The 17,117-nt window shown below is 37.3% G+C and overlaps 1 protein-coding gene across 3 annotated transcripts in view; it reads left to right on the plus strand.

Moving 5' to 3' along the window:
• Positions 1-5,265: 5,265 nt before the first annotated feature.
• Positions 5,266-17,117, plus strand: part of LOC134845475 (cytosolic carboxypeptidase-like protein 5) — a 37,734-nt gene continuing 25,882 nt past the window's right edge. For all 3 annotated transcript variants that reach the window (XM_063862366.1, XM_063862368.1, XM_063862367.1), the window contains exons 1-4: positions 5,266-5,603; positions 6,114-6,285; positions 15,924-16,096; positions 16,480-16,669. In XM_063862366.1, the coding sequence (XP_063718436.1) occupies positions 5,275-5,603; positions 6,114-6,285; positions 15,924-16,096; positions 16,480-16,669 (864 nt within the window). In that variant the 5' untranslated portion in view covers positions 5,266-5,274. The remainder of the gene's footprint in view (positions 5,604-6,113; positions 6,286-15,923; positions 16,097-16,479; positions 16,670-17,117) is intronic.

Here is a 17,117-nt window from a genome sequence, read left to right on the forward strand (position 1 = left end):
ACTTTGTTCACAGGACTCATCTGGACTCGTGGTACCTTGGCTCATAATGAATTAAAATTTCTTGGTGTTTCCTGCACACTTAGCCAGGAGGTAACTAATACGCTTGGGACGCCAAAGGTCTCGGGTTCGAATCTGACTAGGACCTGTTTTTTTAAACGTTAAATATTCCAGTTTAAAAAAATCGGCCTATTATTTGTCTGCATATGTTTCGTCGGCTTAGTTATTAGATCTATGAATCGTTTTTTTTGCGGTAACTTGCACTTTTGGAATCAAAAATTCAAAAACCTGCAAAAAAATTGATTGCTTTTTACTTTTTTTTCTAGTAATTTTTCTTCAAAACTGTTTTACAATTTGCGTAATTTACTATGACTGTCGAATATAATTAAGCTCTAGTTTTCGTTAAGATCCTTCTATCACACCGCGCCGAAAAACGACCCTAGTTTGAAAAAAAAGATATGTTGTATTTTTCAAGCCTCTGGTCGGAACATTCTGTGCTACTTGCACAGTAACCGGCTATCCTTGTTTCTTTTAGAAAAGTGTTCCTAGTTGTCATGAAAGGGCCCGGATGTTTTTTTTTACAGAGGATGAAGTTGAAAAGAGGAGTCAGTCCTCATATACGCTATCGCTTGAATATTTTTTTCGTTGCATTGAATATGCTCTCATTATCTACACAGGGAAGATGATTATACCCCATCGCCAACAAAAAAAAGTGTTTTTTTTTAAAGAAAATTTACGGGAGCAAAAGTGAATTTCGGTACGTGACCGCAATTGGGAACGTTTGCTTGAAACTTGTTCCTTTAACCTTTTTCGATTTTTTTTGGTTCAAATTTGGAAAAAAAATTCGGCGTTTTGGGCGTCGGCATTCATTCCGCAAGTATAATTCCCTTATATATTTTTTCTGATCTTAGTCAAGTTAACATTCGATGAGCTCCTTTAAAGAAACATAAAAGAACTTCACCGGTTCAAAGTTTTTCTGGAGACTCCTGGTCAGAATTTGTAGAATTAAATACTACATTTTTTTAAGGCGAGCAATTTTCATAAATTTTTAGAAATTAGGTCAAAATCAGGGTTTAAAAGAAATTAATTGAGTTTGATTACCCTTGCGATAAGCAAGGTTATTGCAATCGGGTACTAGGCTTTTTTTTCACGTAAACAACTTTGTTCACAGGACTCATCTGGACTCGTGGTACCTTGGCTCATAATGAATTAAAATTTCTTGGTGTTTCCTGCACACTTAGCCAGGAGGTAACTAATACGCTTGGGACGCCAAAGGTCTCGGGTTCGAATCTGACTAGGACCTGTTTTTTTAAACGTTAAATATTCCAGTTTAAAAAAATCGGCCTATTATTTGTCTGCATATGTTTCGTCGGCTTAGTTATTAGATCTATGAATCGTTTTTTTTGCGGTAAACAATGTTCATTGTAATTGCTTTAAGTTTTTTGGCGTTTTAAAAATCAGGCCGAATCGAAATTTGTGTTTAATACTGGTTGTAATTTTACCAACTCGATTTGTCAATTTTTTTTTTAATTTTTGCCTTTTTTATCGGGTTAATAAGTTTTGGCTTACTTTATATCGACCTAGTGGCCTCTTATTGCGTCTTTCCGGGGTCTAAAAAAGTTTGTGTGTGTGTGTGCTCTGAAGGGAAAAATTTATTAGCTTAGAATTTTTTTTGATTTTTTTCGACATGAAAGGTTTCTGCTCAAGTATTTTCGATTTTGTTACCACGTGATAATTATAACTTCAAATTCGATCTGGCGTAGAGGTGACATAATTTTTAGTTGACAAAAACGATTTCTTTGATTTTTTTTTCTTCAGATTTTTCCGTTTGATTTTCATCAAATTTGTATCGCAAGTGATGCGAAGCCCAGCTTCGCCTCTGTGTATTAAAAGTTTTCTTTAGCGTCAGTTTCGAATAAAAGTAATTTAATATGTTCCTGTTTGATAAAAACAAGTATTATGAAAAAGTTATCGGGATCGGGTTTTTCTATTTTTTTGAAAAATTTTTTTGAGAAGCTTTTTCAAAAAATTTGGTTTTTCTCAAAAACTGCTGTCGACTTTCAAAAAAGTGTTGGCTATGGGAAGTCCGCCCTCTACCCTCTGTGTCTGCATAATTCTGTAGGCTTTTTTTTACATTGCTACACTTTTTACAGCCTTCGAAAAAGTGTGTGGGTTGAATTTTTGAGCCATATTTTCGGATTTTTCACATTTGCTCAAAAAACTACCCTCTCAAATCTGAGATTTTGGGTTCAAAAGATCCCCTGCGTTAGTGGCTACGCCCATTTTTTTACACAAAAAGTTATGTCCCTCAGAAAAGTCAAGTTTTCGATTTTTTTGACCGTTTTTCAAATTTTTGTTTTTTTTCCTCGAAAACTACCCTCCCGAATCTGAGATAATGTTTTCAATGGTTAGAAAGAGTTGTGTGAAGCTTCCTGCATATACAGTTACGCCCAATTTTTTCATATAAAGTTTGTGACCGTCGGAAAAGCTTTTATTTCATGTCCGTTTTTTGTAACTTTTTGACTTCTCGAAAAGAAATCTATCTGATATCAAGGGTTTAATGGCAACAGGTTGTGAGAAGCCTCCGAGCATAACATGCTACGACTTAAAATTCGAACAAAAAATTTATCTTTCTGAGAAAATTTCAAAATAAAAATTTTCACTCATTTTAATAGAGCAACAACTAAGCTATTCGGAGCAGCCCAATTTTTAAATTTTCGAAAGAACCTACTTCATCCCGCATCAGTACAAATTCAAAATTTTCAAACAAGTACCTCCAGCTTTAGCTGGCCCTCTAGTGTTTTTTGTATAGTCTTTAAATATTTCTGAATGTAGGGTTTGTTTTGTGCTCTGCTTCAAGATGCTTCATAGCTGAACTTAAATCGTTTTTATTATAATGCGCACTTCGTGGAGAAACTGTTTTTTCCTCGTTTTTATCAACATTGTGTCTGAGATGAAGTTTTTTCACAAGTGATCATGTTCTCGTGTTGTGACATTACGGGACGGTTTACATAGTGAGCGACATTGAAATTATCATGTTAAGAGTAATGAACGTAGTGAAGACTCTTATATAGGTCTTGCTGATTTTTTTTTGTTTTTTTTTCCAAGAAGTCTTAAAATGCTTTAATAACTACAGATGCATTATCGCAACACATTGATGCATTTATGAATGCACTTAAATATTTATGCGTTTTTTGAGTTAATTTGAAATTCATCTGCTGAAAGGGACCTAAATAGCACTCTCCAAATACGAACGTGGAAATTGCGCGAAGAACGCGAACGATTTCTAGTTTCGAAAGTGGAATCTAATTTTTAGATTTACAGCAGAGTAAAAACTTTAGTTGTTGATCCAGTTTTCTCTAGTTGGGTTGATGTTTTTAAAAAAGCGCCAATCATAAATTGTTCTAGAAGTTCACAGAGCTTCAAGGGAATCATCTTTATTCGAATTTCGAAAGTTGAGATTTTTTAAAGCAAGTCAGTGTTTTTTTAAATGTTTACTTGCGTTCATTACTCTTTTCCAATCTTCGATTGGCTATGTTATACATTTGTTCTCTTTTTTCTTTTTGTTTCGGCGCATTCAATTGGCTGGGTTTGCGTTTTTTTTTTCAGTTGTTCTATATAAGTAGGCTTAAAAGCTGAAATATAAAACTTGAACATTGACATTGAAATTTAGTTCAAATAATTTCAAAAATCAATACATTTGATTATAAAATAGGGCTTGGAAGGGGATAGACAAAAGGCGCAATGCGCGCCTGATGAATGTTTACCCGATAGTCGATTAACGTGAGAAAAGTTCACAAGTGAATCACAAGTTCACAAGTGAAAATTGGAGCGCTTACTTGTTAGTTCTTTAAAAGACCCTTGATATATCAACAAAAGAAAAAAAATGTGAAAAAATATATGAATAGAAGTTGAAGTTCTCTACAAGTATTTTTTTCCCTTCCCTAAAAGCCCTTTGATGAAATATATGTAAAGAGATATAGAGATATAGTTTTTTTCACATTGTCATGTTTTTGGCTGGAATATTTTTTTATCGTTAAGATGCCCCGACTCGCCTCAGTGTAACTTTTTTTGGTAAAATGACAGTGTTTGGAGCATTGTATGCTACTTGGACAGAGCTGGCTATTACTTGTTCAGAAAAAATTCCTGCTTTTAATTTATTTCCTCTCTCTAGTATCTTGTGAAAACAAATCTAGACTTGATTTCACCTTTTTTTCGAAGGGAGTTTATTTTGAAGCATCGGGATGATTAAGAACGGATCCAGTTTTTGTTGTGACCACTTTACGGAGCTCGAAGAAATGTTCTGGAATTATTTCAGTTGCTTCAAAAGTTATCCAAATGGCTGTTTCAATATCGCAGTTCCGAGAGAAACAGATATTTTCCCGTTTTTTCAGCTTAATTTTTCACATGAACAGTGAAAGAGCGAGAAGTTTTGGTCTTACAATCTGATTTTTTATTTGTATTTGAATCTTTCTAAAGCTATTTTTGTCCTATTTTTGAAGCGTAGCACGATCCTCTCATACCCAAGAAAACAGTATAAAGTTTTGGACACATTAGTTATTCTATCAAGAGTACACAATAAAACCTCAATAAATTTAAGAGCTTTAAGCTACAGCTTGTCTTAATAAACTCACTTTCTGAAGTTATCCCTTATAAATCAGTAGTTTTTATTTTTTTTTTCGAGTTCAAGTAACCTTTTCGAACTATTTTTAGTTTGTTTCATCGGGTTCCTTTTATATAGGGCAAGCAAGAGTACTGATTAAAGATATGTTCACTCCCAAATACGCCAGTCTGTCCGAATTAGGGAGTGAACATATCTTTAATCAGTACTCTTGCTTGCCCTATATAATTCGCCAATGTTTTGCATTCATGCTAATTTGCGTCTGAAAACCTGCGTAACTAGTTTGCTGACAGTAATGCAAGAATAAGAAGTTAAAGTCACATTTTCGTATAGTTTTTTTTTTGAGCGTACAAGAATAAGCGTACAAGAATAAGAAGTTTGAGCGTACAAGAATAAGAAGTTAAAGTCACATTTTCGTATAGTTTTTCAGGAAAGTTTGGTTTTGTGTCTTTGGAAGATTTTAAGTTACTACGAAATGTCAGGCGTTTTCTTCTTAAGTCTATTTGCATTCAGCAGCATTTGAAAAAGCAGAGTTTGATCTGTTTTATTGTTCTGAAGCTTCTATAAATTGATGGCAATATGATTCTTTATGGGCTTGTTATTGTCAGGGTGTTAATCAGATAAAGGTATCTAGTAATTTGAAATTTTTTTTTCAGATGAGTGAGTTCCGTATAGGAGGTCTTCTGTTCACTTCCAAATTCGACTCAGGCAACTTAGCTCACGTAGAAAAGGTTCAACAAAGTTCAATCAACACCTTATCGGGTGGAGACCACGAGTATGTTTCATCCAACCCAACCTCATCTAACAACACAAACAACCCCGGTTCGAATCCTACAGGGACCGCCGGAGATCAGACGTCGCCATTGCGTAATGCGCCTCAGCAGCACCCATCAGGCGGTGCATTCTCGAGCACCGTGCCAGACCTGGAAGTGAACTGCTGGACCAGAAGGGACGCTGCTGGAACCGAGTTCGAAAATGGAAATAGGTCCGTAGAGTGTTTTTAGAAGTCTAACGTAAATGGTGTCTAACTTATCCGAGGTCTTGCAATAATATCATCAGGCGTACGAAAGCAGCAGCCGCATAGTTAACCAGATAAAACATGGAATTCCGGACGATTTTTGTTATGTTCTGTTTGTGCGAGTTAAATAACCTTCAGTTTGTTGTGAATGATATTAAAATTTAAAATCATTTTCGAGTAGCATCAAACATTTATTTTTTTGGCAATATGACAGGCTAGTTTTTTAAAATTGTAATTTGATTCTGCATTTATCTGAATCCTCAAAATGCACTCTGATCGTCTTCCGCTTAAAGCCATTGCATTCATATTTCTATTTTTCGGGTTTTTTGAATAAGGTGACAATCCACATTCGATCAAAATGGGGGGACTGTTCGCAACTAGTGACGAGTAGTAGTTTCTCGTAAATTTTCGAATCAAAAATTTGTCAAAATTAAACAGTTCTGCTGGATTAAGGTCCTTGGTTTTGTTGTATTATAGGACCTGGTTCTACTTTGCAGTGAAGGGTGCGCCTTCGGGAAAGTATGTGAAGATGAACATGATGAATCTGAACAGACAGTTCCGACTGTTCCAGCAGGGCATGTGTCCAGTCTACAGAGTGCTGCCACAGAAGCCAAACTGGGACAGAATCAGAGAGAAACCAACATACATGGTGAGTCTATCTAGCCTGTACAGGAAATTGGACCCTACTCTATTTTTGAAATATCCAATTTCACCAAGATGATCGGGTGTTCAAAGTACTTGAGGTCTTTCCTCTTGTAAATGTTATCTAAGCTTACGCTAGGAACGCGTTTGCTCATTTTAATTAACGTTTTATTACCATTGCGATAAGCTAGGGTATTGCAACAGGGTACTTTTTTTCTCGTAAATAACTAGCGTGGTTGGAGTATATGAACTGCATATGTGTTGTGGGTGAACGCTGAGTATTGCCAAGTAACTTTTATCTGTGCCGAAAGTTTTTGGTAAATTTTCGGCACAGTTTGGTCCGCTTAGTATCTTTCGGTTTATTTTCCTAATGTTTTTATTCCATTATTTTTCGTGGCTTTTGTATTTCAGCGGTTTAAATCTAACGCGATTTTTTTTGAAAAACCACAAGCCATCGAAAGAAAACTTGAAAAAAAACTAAGCTTTACAAATTCTTTTTATAATTTTAAAATCATTTTTCGGGTTTTGAGTTCGTTTATTAACGTTAGTCGCTAACATTGTAATACTACAAAAAACTTGAAATATTTGCTCACCTTACCTCAAAGTATATCAAGCTTGAAGTAACAGTTTGGCCTGTTTAGTTTGCAGGTAACCTTCATGCTTGAGATGACAAATATATTGGGTTCGATACTGGCCAGGAGCTGATTTTGTGATAAAATCGTTTTTTTTTTGGGAGATAATTAAATACCGGACTTTGTTTGTCAGCTTCCGTAACAAATCATTCAATTTTCTTCTGGCTGAATCAAATTTTGTAAGAATTGACAGACCTTCCGATTAGTTCCTGTAATTTACAAATTTTATTTTGTATCAATCATTTTTTGTCTTAACGTTTTTCTGTTGAAAGTTTTATTCGGATTAAATGGTTTCGGCAAATGGGATATCGATTAAGTCACTTTATATGAGGTGATTTCATTGGCAAAAGAGATTTTAATCTAACCCGTTAAAAATTTTTCAATGTCTTCAACAACAGACAGCGTATTTTTAAGCAAGTAGCTGCAAAAACCAGCCCCATTGCTCCCAAAGAACTTCGTGGCTGGTATCATAGTCGCATTGCTATTGCTAGTAACATGAATAGAAAGGAACCCCGGAACTGAAGCTTGTACTGTTCACACTCATCAATTCAAAAGGCTTCAGTATAGGTGTGGTGTCACTACGGTGGCTGGGAACACCTCGAATGTACCACAAGCGTATCCGTTAATCACTGGAATAGCAATTTTGTGTGTGGAGCCTGCACTTGGCGCCGACCACCTGATATACACATTTCACAACATGTTCCCACCAAAGAAACAACAAGTTCCAATATCCTCCAGTTCGATGTCAACGGATTAAGAAATAAAATTGACGGAGTCATACACTTCATGAAAACGAACTACATCAAAATAGCGTTAAAAGACCCTCCTGGGTATCAAGAAGTGACTACCAACTGCCCTAAGGAGCCTAGCGAAGGCGGATGTCTTGAGTTCATCACATCATCGATGAAAACGTTAAGTTTCGCTAATTCAACCTATCCTCACTAACCATATCAGACAACCATACTGACCAGCAATGGGTATTCAAATTAAATCACGCAACTCATTTCTCAACCTGATAAACATACTTTCCAAAAAACTCAAGCTACCCCACAGGCTGTACGGCTTCCGTAAAACACTTATTAGACCTGAAATTGTTTCTAGTTGTCGGTGAATTTAACGCACACAATGAGCTCTGGTGCTCTCTTATAAAACCAAGTCAAAGAGGGGATACACTTGAAATCGAAATTTGATATTTAAACTTCAGTCTTAATTGAGAAAATTTAAAAGCAGAGAAACGCACCAGCAATAATTTCAGGGAAGTAGGCTGTAATTGGTTGAGATTCACTGAGGAAACCAATGTGTTTTTAAAAGCGCGAATCTCAGGCAATGTTCTCAAGAATCAAAAAGGTTACAGAGATATCAGCGACAAAATTGCAATACAGTATATCCCACATGGCCTCATATCTGAAATGACCACTAACCGTCCTGGAGAGGCACAAACATTTATGCTTTAAAAAGACTACTTAAGAAAAGAACACCCATGTCGCCCCAACATCACAGCCCTCAGTCACAAAATAAATATTATAATACAGGACAAAAAGCGCTCAAAATGGATTTCATTCCGAGAAACGTGTGACCACCGAGTACAGTTGACTGTACTCGGTGGTCACATGTTTCTCGGAATGAAATCTATTTTTAGCGCTTATTGTCTTGTATTATATGTCAAATTTATGGTCAAAATTATGGTCAATTTTCAAATCATCTTTCCAAAAAAATCCACCAAAGAAATCTAACCACCAACAGTTTTCAATGATGGACCACGAATGCATGATAAAGTATGCGCCAAGCGCTTCAAGTAACAGTACACCCCATAAATTGACAAAGAAAAAAGAAATAATCTGCTTAAAATAATAAAGTTCACTTCAAAGTTACTAACTTCACCGCTGAAGAAGTAAAAACTGCAATTAGAAAGTGAAAAGGGCAATGCTCTGGTCCGGATAAATCTTTGCTACCTTGAACTGCTCGGCATAACAGACATCACCTACGTCGTTAACGTATCACTAAATAACGCAATAATCGCACATAACTGGAAGGCCGGTTCAAGTATCCCACTACATTAGAAGGATGTCTCGTTGTTTAAAAAGTGTTATAAACAGTATAATTTTCAACTTGATTTAAACAGGTTTTTTAGGGTCCAAGTGTTAATTAACAATTGAAAAAAATTGGAAACCTGTTGACATTTCGCATCTATTAAACTTATTTGAATTTTGTTAATCTATTTTTATTGTTTATTTCGCTGAACCTGTAATTTTTTCCATCTGCCCGTGCAATTATTTCTCACATGCTCGCACTGCAATTGACGTTTTTACACGTGAAGCTGGCATTTGAAGAGGGCTATAAGACCGTATCAGCCATGGCTTGGTGGAAAAGTGGAGAAAAACTTGGATATGATAAAGATTTTTTGGAATACGCTGGTACTCTTTGGTTAACGCAATTCCGTCCACCGTCGGCTTGTAACGATAATTTTCAACAATGGGTCCAACCGATAGCAAACTTCGAAGCTCTCTTGCAATCGAAAAGGCCGGAAAAATGCCTTTCCTGTTCAAACAGTTGATGTTTTCACTGTGAAAACCCATATTTAACAAAAAAATCTGTTCATTAACATGTTGTTTTCGAATATTTTACATTTGAACAGTTAAAAAAGTCCTAACGACAAATTTTACAGCCCTGCCACATTAACCAGGTAAAGATACCGACGCAACTTGTAGATAAAGTCCCATTGCACTGCTATCTCCCGTAGCGAAACGAATATAAAGACTACTCCTACCGAAACTGACTCAATGCGTTGAACTGTCTAACCATCAGCATGGCTGCAGAAAAGCACGGTCGACAGTAGCGTTCGTAACTTTTATCAACTGCACACTAACTAACTAAAATAACTGAGGGCCTTAACAAAGGGAAACCGTGTCATACAATGTTACTTGTGGCTTTAGATCTTGCCGCCGTATTTGATACGGTTAAGCAGCGAGCTCGTCCGACTGACATATTTAGTACCTTCATCATTAACAACCTAAAACGATGGCTGCTGTCATATTTACAAGTCCGCTTTTACGTCAAGTTAAGAAGTCAGGCATCAAGCAAGCATAAAGTTAATTAAGTCCCACAGGGTGCTGTTCTTTCACCGGCTCTCTTCAACCTGTTTATGTGCTCCGTGCCACAACCTACTGAAAACTTTAAAATGTTCATCTATGCAGATGATATTTCTTTTCTCATGTTTGGGTCCAATGCATCGGTACTACACATTACTACCCGTCCCTATGAACACCAATATGCAAAAACTACAAACATGGCTCAGATAGACATCTAAATCTTTTGATGATAACTCAATGGCTAGATTATTTACCACAGTCTGCTTAAGTGGATTTCGAAACTAAGGTTGATATTGGGGGCTATCGCCTAAAAACCAAAATCATCCAAAAATCCTAGAATACTGTGTGCCACATTTGATTACATGCTTAATTTCGAAGCGCACCCACAAAATATCTGTTCACGAGTACAATCAGGGAATAATGTGCTTAGAAAAATAGCCGGTACCAAATGGGGATGCACGAAAAAGACCTTGTCGACATCTTACTAGGCCATCAGTCATAGTGTTATGAACTACGCGGAAACAATATGGCCAACTATTCTCAGTGCTACTAACAGAAATAAGCTGCAAGTGGAACAAACTGACGCGCTGAGAACTGTCACCGGCTGTGTAAAAATGACAAATGTAGACCACCTGAACAATGAAAAAGGTTCTCTCGATGCGTGAACACGAAATGTTCTCAAAACAGTTCCTCCTTGCAGTCACCTTCCCGGTCGAGCGGATCATGAAACAACAGTAGGTAGCAATATGATAGCACTCAAACCAACACCGCAAAATTTCTTTCATCCCAGAAACAGTGCAAACAAGTCCTACATATTGTAAAAAAAAAACCTAAAACATCTCAGTATTAAGACAGTTGAAGATATCACCGAAAACTACCCTAACAAAGTACTCAGCTTAAATCTGCTGAACTTGACGTTAGTGAAAGTAAGATTGATCGTGACGCCTGGTGAAAACTTGCTCAGCTCCGATTAGGGAACTCTCCTCTACTGAATAAATACCGGAGTCGGTTAGACAGTAAAATCCCTAATATTTGTGCAATCTCAATTCAAGGCCCTCATGATATCAATTTTTTATTTTACTGTCGAGGACGACCGTCAGATTTAGAAGTCCTCAGTCATTGGACTGACCCCTTTCATTGTAGCTGATTTGATTACCTCCAGCTCATGTAGCACGATGGAGCGGGAGAGCTGAACTTCTTTCAAAAAATAATTTGCTTGTCGGAAGATGCTGGCTTCACAACAGCACAACAAAGCGAGAGACCTATTTAGACGACGTCCATTGTCAAAATAATCTTTAAGTAACCCTCAAATGTGTTATGTCCTAAATACCCCGTCGGGGCCAATGACACCGGACTGTGGACGAGTCGAAGCAACCACAAATAAACCCTCCTCTCCTCCGGAGATGAAGATTATCATAGAAAAACGAAACCCGCTGCCTATGAAAGAAACGGGTCACACTAACAAGCTTCCCCAAGTTTTTGGGTTGCAGTGTTTTCATGCCGTTTGTTTTCTGTTCGCAAATTTCATTTAGCATTCATCTCTCTCTCTCTCTCTCTCTCTCTCTGTCTCTCCGTTACGTCTCGTTCGAGACCTAAATGCCTTTTCCGGAACTAGTCAGGTCTTTGAGGCCCCACTAGTATGTTCTCCATTGGACTTATCAGTGGACAGCCTCTGGAGAGCCTGATAGATTTCCTTCGCCAGGATTTGGATGTAGTCCGTGGCTGAATGCACCCCATCGTTCTTGTGTATATGGGCTTTCGAGAACCGTCGGTATTTGTGGAACTCACATTTCGCCTTCTTTGCTATCTTTTCGTTTTGCCTGTTGATCTTCTTGATTTCTTCTTCGCGGTGCCTCCTCCTACTTGAAAGCCTTCGTTCTTATACATTTCCACTAGATCCTTCATTTTGTCACTGAACTCCTCTGGCTGATGTCTGATGTGTTGAGCCGTCTCTCCGTGCAATGTTGTTTGTCCCGCCGAGAATTGCGATTTTCCTAATTCCTAGGCGACTAAAATTGTCCATTATCTTCCTCTCGGACAGTTGCTGAATCTGTGCACCGGGACAAGTCACAACCTTCGCGTTCTTGATAATTTTTTAAATTCCCATATTTAATTGAATCGCCCAGAACAATGGAATTCGAGATGGTCTGTGGTTTCCGTGGTGATCTCCTCACGGTATGCTTTGTCCCCTCTTCTCGCTGGAGCTTTATTCACACCCTCCTTGGATGCTAAGTCCTCTTCCAGCCTCCTCGTCCTCCCACCTCTATCGCTCCTGCCCTTTAGCATTCATCTTCATTACCACTATTACCATCATCATAGTGCTTCTACTCTCCTCTTTTATTCGAAGGTGGTCCCGATAACTTCATATCACAAAAGTTGCTGATGTCCATGGTTTTGTTATTTTCCCGTGGTTGCTGCAATTTATCAAACATCCTTCTCTCTCAATAGTTTTAAGACCACAAAAGAGACCTAAAGCGGACTTGTTGAAGCGTTTTAGGTCGTAAGCAATTATCGGTTCTTGTCATAGATCTGATTCTATCTTCTGCTAAATTTAATCTTGTTAAAACAATCTATAAACCGAAGTATCAGTCATACCAGCAAAGAGTTACGAAGTCTTCTATTTTAATTTGTCTTTTTTTTCAGCCAAAAGCTATTTCAGACACGCCAAAGGGCAACCGGAACTTGCATGACTGTATCCTGATGCCAGTAGTCTTGGTCATAGTAGAGTATGGATTAAAGTAGGTTTTCCTCCCACCTCGCAAATTTATTAATTTTGTTGTAATCCAGGTTTTTGCTATGTTGAGCATGAAGAGCAATTATGTTTGAATTACATTTAGTCGAATTTAATTACAATTGGAATATATTGACGGAAGTTATATAAAGAGAATCACAGGAGAAAGGAAAACAAGATCAGCGGTGTTTTAATGGTTACGACAACTGACTCTTGAGCTTTTTTTTGTATCTGTGAAGAGCAGCTTCGCCTCTCTCTGTGTCATTATACTGCTCTAGATTCATTTTTTCACCTGCAACTTCGTGGAAATTCTTCATGTTTAGAGAACGAATGTTTTCTGTTTTAAGTGCTTCCTCTTGTTCTTAATTGTTGAAATTTGGTTGTTTTTTCTTTCAGCGATTAGTTGTTATTTTATTCACAAAAAGCGGTTTCAATTTTGCAGTCTTTTGAAGTGCACTAGAAGCGCTAAATGTTTGTCCCCTCTTCTCGCTGGTGCTTTATTCACACCCTCCTTGGATGCTAAGTCCTCTTCCAGCCTCCTCGTCCTCCCACCTCTATCGGTCCTGCCCTTTAGCATTCATCTTCATTACCACTATTACCATCGTCATAGTGCTTCTACTCTCCTCTTTTATTCGAAGGTGGTCCCGATAACTTCATATCACAAAAGTTGCTGATGTCCATGGTTTTGTTATTTTCCCGTGGTTGCTGCAATTTATCAAACATCCTTCTCTCTCAATAGTTTTAAGACCACAAAAGAGACCGAAAGCGGACTTCTTGAAGCGTTTTAGGTCGTAAGCAATTATCGGTTCTTGTCATAGATCTGATTCTACCTTCTGCTAAATTTAATCGTGTTAAAACGATCTATAAACCGAAGTATCAATCATACCAGCAAAGAGTTACGAAGTCTTCTATTTTAATTTGTCTTTTTTTCAGCCAAAAGCTATTTCAGACACGCCAAAGGGCAACCGGAACTTGCATGACTGTATCCTGATGCCAGTAGTTTTGGTCATAGTAGAGTATGGATGAAAGTAGGTTTTCCTCCCACGCAAATTTATTAATTTTGTTGTAATCCAGGGTTTTGCTATGTTGAGCATGAAGAGCAATTATGTTTGGATTACATTTAGTCGAATTTAATTACAATTGGAATATATTGACGGAAGTTATATAAAGAGAATCACAGGAGAAAGGAAAACAAGATCAGCGGTGTTTTAATGGTTACGACAACTGACTCTTGAGCTTTTTTTTGTATCTGTGAAGAGCAGCTTCGCCTCTCTCTGTGTCATTATACTGCTCTAGATTCATTTTTTCACCTGCAACTTCGTGGAAATTCTTCATGTTTAGAGAACGAATGTTTTCTGTTTTAAGTGCTTCCTCTTGTTCTTAATTGTTGAAAATTGGTTGTTTTTTCTTTCAGCGATTAGTTGTTATTTTATTCACAAAAAGCGGTTTCAATTTTGCATTCTTTTGAAGTGCACTAGAAGCGCTAAATGTGTATTTACTTTTTTCTTCCCTCGTCGCATTTTAATCAAATTTTTACCAATGAATTAATGCAGAATTTTGAAATCGAAGTTGATGCGGCATATTTAAACTCGGAGAAATGCTGCTGTTGAGCTTATAGCGGAAATAAAACAAACCAAGTGGTTGAAGCTATCGCTATTTTCGGTGCTCCTGTGTTAGTATTTAACTGAGCATTTCCTAAGCACTTATAGATAATTACCAGCTACATCGTTCATTTTCGATATTGCAGTTAATGGTGTTTTTTCTACCTCTGAATGTTCTCTCAAAAATAATGATAGCATCAAACTAAAACGCAATGCAATACCTTTGGTTGAACATAATGCAGTTGCTCATGGAATTTGTCCAAGGAAAAAACAATTTACATGTAATTGATGTTTGGGTAAAACAGTAAAGCAATTTTGATGAAAATAATATGGTAGTTGTTGAAGTTTTTATTGCCAAAGGTTTGCTAGTTTTATCACCCGCGGTCAACAGTCAAGCTCTTTTCTCTCAGCTCGTTTTAAAGCTCTTAGCGCACCCCCCCCCCCAAAAAAAAAAAAAACCTGCGATTTTTCAAAAGTAATTTATCTGTTCACATTTCACATTGTCCGATTGCTTAAAAATTGGCATGCGGACTATTTAGGCTATGACAAACATAATTGGTCTTTATACCCAACCTTGTAAAACTCTTCGTTACACCAGAAATTTGATGCTTATGTATGCTTATGTGAGGTGGGGGAGCGGGAAGGAAACTGAGCCAGTTTAAATTCCAAGTCAGAATTTTTAATTGATCAGACAGAACAGAGTTATTTATCACTTAATCTGTTTTTCTGCTTTGTACGCTGTGATGAAAACCGAGAAGTTCTAGAATATCTGCCTAGCTTGATATCCAAATTTGTTTTTAAATAAGTTTAAAAAATTTGCATCGGAAGCAGAAAGTTCATACATTGCTAATTCACAATTAGATGGTACAGTTTTAGCCTAGCCGATGTTGATTCAGAATTCAGCTGCCAATTTTGAAAACTGAAGTGTATCCTGAAAAAAAAACGATTTAACATTGAGTTAATTTTTAAACTCTTTCTTTGCTGCGTGATTTCTTTCGACTTTTCCTGTGTTGGCTGCTCTCCATTTTATTCTGCTGACTCTTTTTCATAGAAGGCGAAAACCACCAGCGATCCTCTTGTTGATTCGCTATCGACTGCTTCCACGGTAGGAAGTGAGCAGGGCATCTTATCTGATGAGTAACGGTTAGATTTGCCGCCTTCTCTCTCAGATAAGCTGCCGCAGCCGAAACAGTCCAAAAAATTGACGTACTGGCTTTTAAAAACAATTGTCATTCGAGACTGTTTTCGGACTGTTTAAATAAAGTTCGACTGAGCAAATACGTGGTGGCTTTTGAAAATTGTTCTTGCGCTGCAATAATTCTAAATTTGTTCATGGTTAAGAATGTTGTTTAGGATGGTTTTGACCTTAAAAGTGCGTTTTTTGCGAATGATTACCACTACAATAACTCTGCAGTTGCGTCAAAGGCCCCTTTAAAAAACATGTGTCAATCGGCTGCAAATGGCTGACTTAAAATAGTATCCAAGGAGGACCCTATTGGCGGTAAAGAGATCGAATCCCTAAGGAAAAGATTGTCCGCCCCACCCCTCCCTAAACAAATTTGTCCCTGGCTAAGATGTGGTCCTGTGTTTAGAACGTGGACGAGTATGACTTCATGATCTCGTTCTGCCACCGATTTGAGCACAAGAACAGCACAGTAGAGTTCGCCTTCTGCTTCCCCTTCTCCTACTCTGAGTACCAGAAGTGGATGACCCAATTGGACACACAGTTTGCACCCTGTCACGACAACCCACCAATCACTACACGGTAACAGCTGAATGTTCTTGCTGGTTGTCGCATCTCTGCAGAATTAAATAAAAATTTCTAGATCATTCATCATAATCATTTCATCAAAATTTTGTATCGTTTCTGGTTTTCAACGAGGATAATAAATGTTTATTTTGCTGAGTCGGTTTTAATTTTGCTCAATTTCTCAAAAAAATTGTGTTCAGTAATTACGGAATGTTCTAAAATAGAAATCGCACTAGTAGATTTGCCAAGTTAATCCGCTGGTAATAATGTGGAAAGACGAATGCCGGTTTAATTCATCAAAGTATGTATGCTGAAGCTTTTGCAATGATTTGATGTACATATTTAGCTAATTGTTTAAATGAAAATAGTTTCCTTTAAATCGTTTCGTGTTCGTGCAGGGAGTCTACGCCGGATGCCATCTACTACCACAGAGAACTGGCCATCAAGTCTCTGGATGGAAACAGAGTTGATCTGATAACTATCTCTAGTTATGATGGAATCTGCGAGGAGAGAGAGCATGATGTTCCCTGTCTATTTCCAGACACCAGTATGAACAGTCCCAGGCCGTACAGATTTAGACACAAAAAGGTATTCATGGAATGAATAGTCTATCTGCGCTTGATTCATGCGTAATATCACGCCTTTAGTCATAATAACACGTAAAAAAACTATGAAAAAGGAATGAAAACTTGAAAAAAGGAAATGGAGAAGATCCATAAATTTTTGTTAAAATTTAATGTTTTCATTTTTACACCTGCGAAAGCCAGTGTCGTGTTATCGGCGGGAACTAGACTTTTTTCCCGTAAAGAACTTTTTTATAAAATCCTGGTTTCTTCGCACTTGATCTAAAGTTAAAGCCGTCACCTTTGCATTTAAAAGTTTCTTACGGTTCGCTTGTGAATCCCGGCCGGAAATTGTTTTTTTTTCTAGCATGTATGAAAATTGTTTTCTGGTAAAAATTGATTGGACTTTCATTTATTTGCTCTAGTTTTGTCGGCTTAGTTGCCACATACCGGATTTTTCTTATGCTGTAAAC

Source organism: Symsagittifera roscoffensis, chromosome 5, assembly GCF_963678635.1.
Source record: "Symsagittifera roscoffensis chromosome 5, txSymRosc1.1, whole genome shotgun sequence".
NCBI lineage: Eukaryota > Metazoa > Xenacoelomorpha > Acoela > Convolutidae > Symsagittifera > Symsagittifera roscoffensis.